This window comes from Anoplophora glabripennis, unplaced genomic scaffold (genome assembly GCF_000390285.2).
Source record: "Anoplophora glabripennis isolate ALB-LARVAE unplaced genomic scaffold, Agla_2.0 scaffold215, whole genome shotgun sequence".
In the NCBI taxonomy this organism is placed as follows: domain Eukaryota; kingdom Metazoa; phylum Arthropoda; class Insecta; order Coleoptera; family Cerambycidae; genus Anoplophora; species Anoplophora glabripennis.
The window spans coordinates 293,875-307,490 of NW_019416309.1; the positions used below are offsets into that span (position 1 = coordinate 293,875).

A 13,616-nucleotide genomic window follows, 5' to 3' on the forward strand; every position below is an offset into this window, starting at 1 on the left:
ATGCCACCTATATAAAATTTGAATTACGAAAAGTTCCATTTTACATCGATAATTTATTAATACAGAGGGTTAATTGTGGTAACATTGTTAGTAACTTGTTAATAGTTATTTGTTTAAGTAGGCAGTAAAGTATAAGATTTAATGCCGCAGCTGGTATTTAATAGACGAGGCGCAGCCGAGTCTATTAAAGCAGCCAAGACATTAAATATACTTTTCTGCCAACTTCAGCTACACTATTAATAAATTCAGAAGCTAATATTACAACTTTAAAAATGTTTCACTATAAATGTTTACAATAAATAAAATTACTTTGGTTAAAGAATAAATTTTAATTTTTAATTTAGCAATCAAAATTATTCTAATGCCTAGGCAGTAAATGTGACACTTTAGTGCCTAATAGCTGTCACTAAACTACGCATTTAATGTCGATTGGCGAAAAAACCTGTAAATGTTACTTATACCTTTTCTGTTTTATCGAATAAAAGAACGCACATCAGTGCCCCTCCCCAGAAATTAAACTTCCGAAATTGTGCAAGGTTTCAGAGCGCCCCCCAGCCAGACTGTTCGCTTTCCTGACTCCCCTGGCCATCGAGATATGGATTTACATGGCGGGCGCCTACATTCTGGTATCGATAGCGATGTGGATAGCGGCCCGCTTTTCGCCGCGAGAGTGGAAAGAGATGGAGCTGTGCGACGACTGCCTGTACAAAAAATACAGCGGGCTGTACGGCGGCGAGTGCGATCATCTATCCTGCGACGAGACGTCAGGAATCGGCAGCGAGGCGGGGGACGATTCTCCGGGACAACTGAATCTAGCCGACACCGACGCCGACGTCGAGGAAATCGAGTTTGCCAACGACGCATGTAGCGAACGCGAAATCGAATATGAGCGCGAACAATTGGGAGAGAACGGCTCGGATGTGCTGGAAAATGGTTTTACGATCGGCAACAGTTTCTGGTTCGCTATAGGGTCGCTCATGCAACAAGGATCCGAGCTCAATCCCAAGGTACAATATTTGTTTCTTAACGGCGCGTAGCATTTTATTATCGCTAGTTGATTTGGCGCGAGTAGCTTAGAAACAAGTATTGGCCCTTTCCATCGCATAGTTGATTCGTTTCTCTCGCGTCTTTTTGGCGTCCAGTGCCATTTCTTGAAACTCCTACTGCTTGGGCTAAGACTTTAAGCTCAAGACATATATTAGACAGCCACATAAAAAAAAATCCTGACCCAGAAACTAAAACCACCATTCTTTATGTATTTTGGTCTCCTGAATTGAATATCGTAAGCATAGACCACCTAGACTGGCTGTATCTAATTCCAATGCACGGGTACCAGTGATGGCAAATTGCGGGGAAGTGGGGTGTGTGAGGTAATCTGACCGCGAATTATGTGAACAGGTTCGGGTTAAACACTATTTTCACATTTAAGACAAATATTCATTTTTCAAGTTTGGAATTCAGAAAATAATATATTTTAATGAAAATAATGGCAGTTTGCTTATAAACGTATGTCCGCAAATGATTCGTTTTCCGAGATACGGGGTGTCAAAGTTTTTCTTAAAAACTGACGATTTAATTTATTGCTCTGAAACCGGTCGAGATGTGCAAATGAAATTTGGTGGGTTTTAAGAGGTAGTTATTGCGCATTTTTTGACACGCAATTAAGAATTTTATGTTCATCATTGGCGCGCGTACGGGTAATAATCTCAATTTTTTTAAAGAAAAAAATGGTACGCCACTGAGATATTACAAATTAAAAATCATTTTTGAATTCCTCGTTCAATTTGTGACAAAAAATCTCTCTTGCCTTTTCTTCGTATGGGGCGCCGTTTTGATGCAAAAAAATAAAACATCTTAACGCGTATTTTTTATTTCTTTAATACATTATCAAGAACTATCTAATACAATAACATTAAACCAGAACAATAACAGAAAATAACACTAATAAAATTTTGAAAAGGCGCAAAGCTACAACAAATGTTCAAAATGACCTCCCTCAGACGTGACACAAGATTCAACTCTTCGCCTCATTGATTGTCGTATTCGCGCAAATATTCCTGGTATATTTCTTATTGTCTCACAGCCGACTATAATTCGATTCCTCAGGTCATCAACATTTTCAACGGGAGTGGAATAAACTAATGACTTAAGAAAACCCCAAATGCAAAAATCAAGAGGATTTAAATCCGGCGATCGAGCAGGCCAATGTTCCGTACCTCCCCTACCTATCCAACGATTTGGATATACTGTGTCTAAGTGATTACGTACATTAATGCTAAAATGGGCTGGTGCACCATCATGCATGTACCATAGGTGTTGTCTCAGCTGTAGAGGAATTTCTTCAAGAAGAACAGGTAACTCTTCCTGTAGGAAATTAAGATAAGATTCGCCTGTTAGTCGTTGTGGGAGGAAATATGGACCGATTAAATGATCATCAATTACCCCAAGCCATACATTTACGGAAAACTGATGCTGAAAATGAGCTTCAAAGATTCCATGGGGGTTTTCCTCAGCCCATAAGTGATTGTTATGGAAATTTCGTATACACTGTCGTCCAAAAGTAGCCTCGTCAGTAAACAAAACGGCATTTAAAAAATTAGGAATTTGAGCGATTTGATGATTAATCCATTGGCAAAAAAATAGGCGCGGAAAAAAGTCTCTAGGTAGTAGAGCTTGCACACGTTCAATATGAAACGGATACAATTGCTGTTCTTTAAGAATTTTAAATACAGTGAAGTTGCTTACATTCAATATGTTGGCAATTTTTCGAGTACTTGTTTCAGGTGACTCCGCAATTAACTCGAGAACTGCTTCTTCTAGTTGCACAGTTCGTACTTCTCGAGGGCGCCCACAGTCAACCGTTTGTTTCTTAAATGAACCATTTTCGCGCAAACGTTGATGAAGACGAGCAAATATTGTGTGATGAGGTACCCTACGTCCTGGATACAACTCAGCATACAATCGTCGAGCTTGCCGACCATTTCCATTACTTCGACCATAGACAAAATGCATGTCTGACAATTCCGCATTTGTAAAATTTTCCATTCTTTTCGATAAAAGAAAAATTAATTACTTATTAACACTAATGTTATAGCAAACTAAAAGCTTAATAAATTAATAATGACGAAACGCTAATGTGACATTTCTTAAAAATATTCGTATTTAACAGACAAATGTTGACAGTAGCCTACTAGGTAATGTAGTAAAGAAATAAAAAATACGCGTCAAGATGTTTTATTTTTTTGCATAACAACGACGCCCCATACGAAGAAAAGGCAAGAGAGATTTTTTGTCACAAACTGAACGAGGAATTCAAAAATGATTTTTAATTTGTAATATCTCAGTGGCGTACCATTTTTTCCTTTAAAAATAATTGAGATTACCCGTACGGGCGGCAATGATGAACATAAAATTCTTAATTGCGTGTCAAAAAATGCGCAATAACAACCTCTTAAAACCCACCAAATTTCATTTGCACATCTCGACCGGTTTCAGAGCAATAAATTAAATCGTCAGTTTTTCAGAAAAGCTTTGACACCCCGTATCTCGGAAAACGAATCATTAGCGGACATACGTTTATAAGCAAATAAATATACACGACCTATTGTATCCAAATTTAATTTCATTTGAAGATTTCAGCAAACCAAATCGCATCCTTCTGGTCAAGAAATAAAAAAGTCACGGGTCGTTCGCCAGTTCCAACCCTAACCAAACCTGCTCTTGATTTCAGTTGCGCTGAACTATCCAATAAAATTTTTATATTTCATTATTGGTAGTCTTCCGCTTATTTTCCAACCGCAAGGTAATAACCACGTCACAGTTAATGTAGAGTCCCATATTTGGAAATTATGTGCCTGTTCCGACATAATATATCACCTTATCGCAATTCCAGGCAACCTCGACGCGGATAGTGGGAGGCATTTGGTGGTTTTTTACTCTCATAATAATATCATCGTACACTGCGAATTTGGCGGCCTTCCTAACGGTCGAACGCATGATTACCCCCATTGAGAACGCCCAAGACCTCGCCGAACAGACCGAAATCTCCTACGGAACACTCGAGGGAGGAAGTACTATGACCTTTTTTAGGGTAAGTCGTTTTATTTGTTTATTTAAAACCCTGCGTTGCGGTTATCTTTATCGTAGCACGTTTGCTTTTACGACAGGTTTTTCTAGGCGCAACGCTCAACTGGTTAAAAATTAATGGGGAACCCTTGAAAGGGCAAAACCGGGCATTTACAGCGGCGTAAAATTGATTATTGGCTTTAAACAAGCTAATTTGTTCAAAATCTACGTTTTTGTCTTTGCTTAACTTTTCATTGATTCTGTAAAACCTCACCGAGGTCCAATAAAACTAAACTTTTAACATTTTTTTTTATACAGGGTGTCCTACTTATGACATATTCCTGGTAATATCGATAATAGGAAAAAGTGTCGCAAAAAAGGTCACATCAGATCAGGTTCTCCATATTTTAAAATTATTTGCAATCATACGCTTTTATAGCTAATGATATTATTACAAACAACTATTCTGTGAGCTACAAGCCACGTGTAGCATTAAATTACACCTCCAATAACTAGTAAATAGCTAAGAATGGTAGTCAGGAGAATCACCAGACTTAGATCGCTTTCGAACTTATTCAACTTAACAACTATGTAAACATGAGAATAATATGAATTTCCTCCATCGGTCAAGCATGGGAAAAACTATCCTATTTTATTTTATATTTATACAGGGTGGTTTAGAACTTATCCAAAAAAAATTTTTTTGAAAATTAATTTGTGATTTTAATTTATAAAATTTGACATACCTGATATTACAACAACTATTCAAAATATTGTCCATCGATGTGTAAACACATCCATCCGTCTTACCCAGTTACTACGAACTAATACAAATGTTGTCTTGCTTCACCATAACACAAATGTTTCACCATAACACAAATGTTGTCTTTCCTCACCCTAAATTAAACCGATGTTGCTATACACCTAAGCCATTTTTGACACTTGAAAAACTAATGTAAACACTATCACAAAAACGTTAATACTAAAATCGGATTTCAGTAATCATAATCAACTGGGGCCACGTGGAGACAGCGCACAATCCCAGCGATGTAAGGGTTGTAAATACTACAACTTCGACTATTTTTTGACGCATCTATTCCCAAATTTGTTTGGATAAGTTGTGAATCACCCTGTATATTTTCTTCATACATGTCAGATATAGAAACAATATTTACGAGCGTTAGAGTTTCCAAGTTTTAAATCATGAATATCGTATTTTTTTTGGAACCCTTAATTAAATTATTAAATCTGACAAAACCAGATGGGAAATTTCATTTTCTTTAGATTTTAATTAGACATCTAAGATCTGTTCGTGAATTCCTGGCTCTTCATATTCTTTCTTGCCATTTCAGCCTTAAATAATGCAATTATTAAAGTGAAATATAGGGTTATAAATCTATCATCAAATTCTTGAGTTATTCTAACACGTGATTTGTCAATGTTAACTATCACTTTTTATTCCTTTGTAAAATAATCCTGAAATTTACGCTACACTTACCGGGTATTGAATAGAAACGTAAAGTCAAAGACGAATGGCCATTTACTTGGGATGCCTAGATTATAGTGCAATTTAGAGGATTGCTAGAGAAAAACGAATCTTTGCTTTAGGAAGACGAAAACAGGTGCTTAGTTTTTTGTTTTTTTATGTTAAGTCCGACATTGCACTATAAAAGATTCAGTGAACAAATTCAAATGGTTACGGTTGTTATCGACAATATCTGCTTTAATTTTTTTTTTAATTATCACACTGTGTACTGAAGTACGCCGTACTTTTTACTGAAATACTTCAAAGACAGTCAATTCCGAAGTAATAGCAACTAATTTACTTGATACTTTCTATTTACGTTCGATTAAACTTTTCGTCATTCACCAGAAATACTTCTCCTTATGTTAAATTTCAATGTAACGTTTTATTCACCTTCAGCTACAAGCACCATAGTAAAAGTTTATATAAACTATTCACTACCAACTCTGAAGCTAACATAATTTAAAAATATTACATGATAACTGTACTTTTAACAAAATATGACACCTTCAACAAATATTAATTACCTTTGACTGCTCCTAATAACGTATGCAAAACCTCACAAAGTGCCAAGTATACTGGTAAGTGTAATTTACTCATTTGGCTCCAAGAATCTCGACATTAAAACATGTTCGCTTTGATCTTCCCTGCGCTAACTTAAACACGATATTTTAATGAAAACCACAACTATTTTCACTTAAAATTAAAACTGGTGCTACACAGAAATTGAACAAACAAGTTTTATCACCTCGTTAGATGTATTTTTTTTTTCTTTACTTAATGGTTAATTTTCCATCTGTGATCAAAATTTAAAGTAATAAAACCTTTGCGCTAAAAGTATCAGTCAGAGGTTACTTTTTTTGGAAACAGATTTACTTCTCTGAAATCTGAACACTCAAAAAGCAGACAAATACACATTCAGATTTTTACTTACTTCATCTTTTAAATAGATGACCTATTACAATGTTACTTTAATTGTTTGCATTAGTTTAGTTAGGCCATACATTTCATTACTTTTGTTGTTTGTTTCTGCAACTCTGCATCTCTAGATCTTACTTACAAAAATAAATGCTCTTAACGCCTATTTACCGCAATTTTTCAGTAACTAGACACAAATTTATGTTAATTCCTGCTTATTCTTCCTTACTATTTAAGTAGTTTCAGCGTAATTGTAGGATTTATTTCATTCTTGAATTAACAAATGTAAATTTTATTTATTTTAATGCATCGTAAACATAAGGAGGCAATTAAAGGACTACAGAGATCTAAAAACTTTATTACTCCTAGATGTGCTGCAAGATTTACATACAAATGAATATTAAATTTCCTAAGCTTAGTTTATCCTTAGTTTAATGAGCAGAGATGATGTGTACATCTGTCACAAAATAAACGGAAATGTACATACAGAAGTGTTTGCGTTTTAGTCACAAAATATAATAATGTTTATTGCAGGACTCGAAGATAGGGATATACCAGAAGATGTGGCGCTTCATGGAGGGCAAGAAGCCGCCGGTATTTGTGGAAACCTACGAGGAGGGCGTTCAAAGAGTGCTCGAAGGAAATTATGCCTTTCTGATGGAGTCAACTATGCTGGACTATGCAGTTCAAAGGGACTGTAATTTGACGCAAATTGGTGGACTCCTGGACTCCAAAGGATATGGGATAGCGACGCCAAAGGGCAGTCCTTGGAGAGATAAAATATCTCTGGCTATCCTGGAGCTCCAGGAGAAAGGAGTGATTCAAATTCTGTATGACAAGTGGTGGAAAAACACCGGGGACGTTTGTAACAGAGATGATAAAAGTAAAGAGTCCAAAGCCAACGCCCTGGGGGTAGAAAATATCGGTGAGTAGAAAAAACAGTTTTATACTGAAACAATGTTACTGCTGCGGTCAAATTTATACGGGGACCTTTGTTTACTCTTCTTCAAGGATACAGAAATATAAAAATGGAAAATTAAACCTACAAACATTGTTCAATTCTAATTCAATTAAATGTTTCTAAAAAGTGTCAATAAGGGAAGAGACAAGAGTAGTTTTACAGATATAAATGTGTTTGTTTTTTCATTGAAACAAGAATCATTTCGTTAATCTTTAACTCAAAAGGCTTAATTCCTTAAAATTATATAAAATTCACTGATAAAACGAAAACATTTTATTCTTAAAAATCCTACGGAATTTTTTGCCGTTCCTAGAGATTTATCGGAGAGAATTCCTAAAAAAGTGACCTTATAAATCGTACCCCGTAGACAGCGCAAGGCCTCCCATTGATTTACCGAATTTTTGGAGTAATTTATTCAAGGTGATAAGTTGCGTAGAGCTGTCAGTTTTACCGAAAACTTTCCAACTCGTTCACCTCAGCTACCCCTAACTTCGTAATAAAGATGTCAGGAGGGCAGTTTCCTATTCAACAGGTAGCCCACCCTCGGATTCCGTACATAACTTTCCCTATTTACACCTCAGTTTCAAAGTAATATTTTCTCCTGTTTCACTTGTTTGCCCTGCCATATGGAATCCCATGAAGGATGCGAGAACCGGGGGGATTTGGGCATAGGTCTCTTTAAGTGAATAGTACGTACATCTGGCACAAATGAGGACAGTACGAAACTTGATGGACGATGATATCAAACTAATAGTCCAGCGGATAAAATAAGCGATCTTTTTTACTCTGATTGTGAGATTTTTGTGTATGTTTTGAGGTCATCAATTGAAACGTTATTTGCTGCAAAAATGTGAGAAAACTTCAAAAATTTTTGTTTCCTTTTTAATCATGATTATGAAGTGTTTTTTTTTTTCAAAAGACTGTTTGAAACAAACGGTTCGCTAGCTCGAGATGAAACTTCACAGGGTTCTTCTGGGTATATCGAACTGTAAAAGTCATGCTTAACATTAGTCATTTCATGAATATTTCTAATTTAGCCGTCAATTTTCCAAAAAACCATAAATTACCTTTTTTTCCTGTTTTTTAAAATTAGTATAAAAGATGAAAAAAAAAATTCCAAAAAGTTGCGACAGCATGTTATAGGAAATTTATTTCAGTTTTCGAAACTGTTCTTCAATTCTCTGTACGACCATTTTCTGCCGAGATATCGATGATTGAAGACAAATGAATGCTTTCAAGGGAAACATTTGGGGTAAAAGATACCCCCATACCTTTAGAGCTTTTAGAAAGAGCACTAGAATTTTACATTACTGCAAAGAAAACTGATATTTCATTTCCTTTTTTTTTTAAAGAAAATTGTAAGTAACTATATGTCGGTTATTCTACAGATATAAAACGGTAAATGTCTTCTTTATAAAATCTAGGTTTATGTTCTATAAAAAGCATTACGTATAGCTTTTATCTCATTTATTTACTTCTTTCAAGCACACATTTTTGGTTAGAAAAAGGTATAGCTCCACATTTATTTTAAAACAACAAAATAGTTAGTTATGTATCGAAGCCATGTATGAAAAATCATTTATTTATTAATTCTTGAAACATATTATTTTGTTTACATTATACAGGGTTATCCAAAAGTCCCGGTACGGCAGAAAAACTTTCGAGGAAAGCATTTTGGGAATAAATGTTTCAGACAAAAGTGTAAGGATTTTTCCCTGGCTATCTGATGGTGTCCTTGGATTTGACTCTGACTTTGACCTTCAAGGTCATGTGAAGGTCAAGTTAAATTTTTAAACGGGAACCCCTATTTTTTATTGCGGATTTGGAAAGAGCAGCAAATTTTACGTCCAAAGATGGTCTTGACCATAACTTTGACAATGACCTTCAAGGTAACTCCAAGGTCAAAGTTGTTTTTTCATTGGTAACCCCTATTTTTTATTACGGATTTGGAAAGAGCTGAAATTTAACCTTCAAGTGCGACCTTGACTACGACTTTGACAATGACCCCCAAGATTATGTCAGTCAGGTTAATTTGACATTGAAGGTCATGGTCAAGGAATTGGTCAAGGTCATAGTTAAACGTAAAATTTCCTGCTCTTTCCAAATCCACAATAAAAAATAGGAGTTCCTATTAAAAAAAATTAACTTGATCTTCAAGTGACCTTGAAGGTTAAAGTCAAGGTCAAATGTAAGGTCACCATTAACTTTTGTACTTTTTCGATACCTCAAAGGCGTAGAGCTAATTTAATTCAATTCTACAACTTTTTGTAAATCTATTTATGTTCCTAGATATAAAAGATCGAATTAAATTAATTTCGGCATTTTAAATATTGCTTTTTAAAATCTGAAATTACTCATTATTCTTAGTTTCTGTTACTGTTCCTTTCAGGAGGCGTTTTCGTGGTACTGCTGTGCGGCCTCGCTTTAGCGATTCTAGTCGCGATCCTCGAGTTCTGCTGGAACAGCAAGAAGAACGCGCAGACGGACCGACAGTCGCTGTGCTCGGAAATGGCGGAGGAGTTGCGGTTCGCGGTGCGATGTCACGGTTCGAGGCAGCGACCGGCTCTCCGGAGGTCGTGCACGAGGTGCAGTCCTGCCACCACGTACGTACCAGCGGCGCTGGACCTGCCGCACATCAACGGGGTATGTAATGGGAGTAATCAGCAAACTTACATAAAGTTCGTTGGTCAAGAAATTTTATATATAGCTTTGAATGTTAGCCAGCACCTTATGTTAAAATTACGTAATTTCTACATTTATTTAGGCTCATTTTTACTTATGGCTAAACCTAAATGACGTTAAATTTGTGTAAAAAAGGGAGGTGAGTGGGGACTGAGTCGACGTTCAATCACATCGTATGAATGTAACAGAAATATCAAAAACTGAAAAGGAACGTCACGTTAATACTCATTTACATTCAGACAGCCGACTAATTCTGTTATTCTCTGTGTGTATTTTACCCATTGCAGTCGTGCTGTAACAAATTTTAGCTTTCGCCACATTACCACAAAGTTCTTCTGGGATATCATTCCCAAACTTTTAAAAGTGACAAATTATTTCAGTTTTTGCGCTCCGCCTACCCCCAAACAAAATGTTCGAGTGTAATCTTTACATTACACATTCCACAATATAAACAACATCCGACAGAGTTTGCTTACTATTTGTCATTCATCTTTCTCACAATGCCCCCGCTGTGTAAATTTGTTTTACATCTGGTGTTTTTTATGACCTTACTTTTCGGTGATTTACGATCTGTCTTGTTATATTTATCATCGCAGCGCGCACTGCCGCCGCAGTTCCGAATTTTACGGGACTGGTGTAATTTGTGGATTGTTTTTGTGACGTTATTTAGAAAAATATCGCCGCACGAAGTTTGCATTGAATTTTCCAGTCGTCAATCATTAAAATTGAATTTTCTTGCAGTCACAACAAAACGTACAGCAGTAATCAAAACTTGGAGAACTTGTTTCGTATCGCTGAGTATTCTGGGTGATACACGATTAAGGAACATTCTGTTCTAAAGTTTTTACAAGCTTTTTCGTACAAAAAAAAAATAGAAAAAAGCTGCTTAAAAAAATGTATTTGAAAACTTTCACGAACTCTTTTTGTAACTGTAATCCCTCTGTACAGTAAAAACTGTAGCTATTTTAAAAGCTACAAAAGCACTCTTCGTCTTCGCCCATCTACTGTTTTTATCTAAATGTATCCCTTATATTTGGGTCTTATAAATATAAATGAGTAGTCTATTTCTTATTCGTGGTCCTATTGATATTTTTACAGTTTTTGTTCAATCACAGCTTCCAAATACCTCCCTTTCATATTGATGGTATTTTTTTGGTTGCAGGAGAGTGTTATCCTACCGATGATGGATATGAAAAAGTCACCAATCACATACGATGTGGACACCTAGCGACGACTACAAACTGGGGGGTACTCAACTTTTGCTTGCCCTTCCAACGCCATTAGAGACTGTTGCGGAGGGCCTTCCAGTTCGAGGTAAGCAAAAATACAAATACAAGGTAATTCGTCTATAAATAATGGTCGGATATCCCCACCGAGGAAAGTTACTTAATAAATGTGAAAAAGAAGACAATAAATAACATACCAGCGAGTGTATACGTGAGAGACTCTCACCGACTTAAAAATGACCGGTTACTTTTTGTTTAATTTATAACTAACTTTGTTACCGTTGATTAAATGAATAAATATCATGAAGGGAGAAATTGAAATCAGTGTTTACGTTATATTTTTCTTGTGACAATGTATAACTTTTTGGAATATTACATTCTCTCGAATATCCTAATATAATACCCTTAGAAGAGCAGAAAGGGATAAAACGAGATATTTATTCCCGACGTAGTGGTGACCTAGATGTTACTATTGTTGCAAAACTTCGGTCTTTGAACCTTACCCTCGATATTTATAGTTGAAGCTTCCACTGTTTACCACTAATTCTACAACAGCAAGAACATTGAAATAATTTTAATTTACGTTTTTTGCAGCATAAATTATGCGAATAATCATTATTTGAATTACAAAAAAACAATTATGAATTGGTCTACAACAAACATATCGTTTTATAAAAATGATACTCCATAATAACCTTGATCTTGAAGTCAAGGTCGAAAGAACATGTCAAGGTCATATCGGTTTTTGGAGCAGCGACCCCTTATTTCGACGTTAGAAATAAGAGTACGTAGAATTCTACATGTAATTATGGTCTTAAACGAGACTTTAAGATTAGTGGTCAAGGTCAGATGGAGGTCAAGTGATTATTCCGGCTGTCATTTTTTATTTTTGACGAGGGAATAGAAGGACTACTAAGGAGTACCATCAGGTATCTACTCAAAGACTGACACACCTGATTCCATAGTTAAAAATAAAAAATTACAGTAATAATCAACATTTGACCTTGAACTGACCTTGACCATTGACCTTGACGTCACGGTCAATGTCATATTCGGATGCAGAATGTTCAGCTCTTTCCATTTCCGGGGTCGAAAAGGGGGTCGCCATTTAAAAAACCGACTTGATCTTGATATGACCTTGAACTTTGTCCTCACCATTTATCCCAAAAATGCTTTCCCGCTGAGATTTTTGGCGGCCTCCTTACCTTTGACTAGCCCTGTATACTGTACACGTGCTGTACTTACAATTAGTGATATTCACTACTCGAAAGTTCAGAACGTATTAGACTCCGTCCCCCACCACTTGCCACCGCGCATCCTACCCTCACGGCTCAAATGAATCTAGTTTGCAAGTGCTATGTACTTATTGCAGGCCGCAGCGGGCGGCGACGCTCAACTACAAGACCTCGCCGCAGTGCCCCGACCTGGGAGCCAAGAGCGCCACCCTCGGCCGCTCGGAGCGCCGCGGCGTCGCCTGCGACGTGGTCCAGAGCGGGCTGCAGCACCAGCAGAACGTTCCGGACAAGATACTCTGGAAGTTCGATTGTGATATCGGTAGTCCGAACAGTCCGGATGTAGTGAACAGGACATTGCCAGACGCGATCGTAAGTAGGACCACCACCTTGTGATATACATGTAGACGTAGTTTGGTCGCTTAGGGCGGTTCTCGGGGATGAGCGGAATAAGCGGGCTAGAGATTTTAGTTCAATCACGCCTGCGCGCATTCAATGTTTTGTATCCATCAATTTTTGACCTAATAAGTTCGAGAAACTGTAATAAAGAAATGATCACAATTTCACAGTATTTGTATTTCGAAAAAATTAGCCCAATTTCATGACTATCAACTTTTAGAATAAAAATCATGATAACAGCAAACAACAAGTACATACTCGTACAATTTATGATAGGCTAACGTAATTGCAATATCAAACGTATATACAGGGTGTTCCCTACATAAATTTTGTCTCACACCGTTTGCCACGTGTGCAAAATATACTTTTCTTCTTGTATTAAGATCGACACCCAATATCTCAGAAGCAGAGTACTTTGAAGAAAGAATTGTCAAAATTGTAGAACGTAACTTAAATTGGTACAATTTAAATTCAAGTTAAAAGTTACTGAAATTCATTAAATTGTACAAAAAATTAGAACCATTATATTGGCCAATTTCTTGATCAATTTATTGAGTCAAAAATTGGAAAATATAAAACAAACAGGTTCATTTGATATTTTCCCAATG

The 13,616-nt window shown here is 36.4% G+C and overlaps 1 protein-coding gene across 1 annotated transcript in view; it reads left to right on the forward strand.

Moving 5' to 3' along the window:
- The window catches only part of LOC108913740 (glutamate receptor ionotropic, kainate 2), a 90,138-nt gene extending 78,759 nt beyond the window's left edge, over positions 1–11,379 (forward strand). Inside the window, exons 14-17 of the mRNA XM_023454015.1 lie at positions 3,893–4,090; positions 7,043–7,433; positions 9,859–10,112; positions 11,314–11,379. Of these exons, the coding sequence (XP_023309783.1) occupies positions 3,893–4,090; positions 7,043–7,433; positions 9,859–10,112; positions 11,314–11,379 (909 nt within the window). The remainder of the gene's footprint in view (positions 1–3,892; positions 4,091–7,042; positions 7,434–9,858; positions 10,113–11,313) is intronic.
- The last annotated feature ends 2,237 nt before the right edge of the window (positions 11,380–13,616 follow it).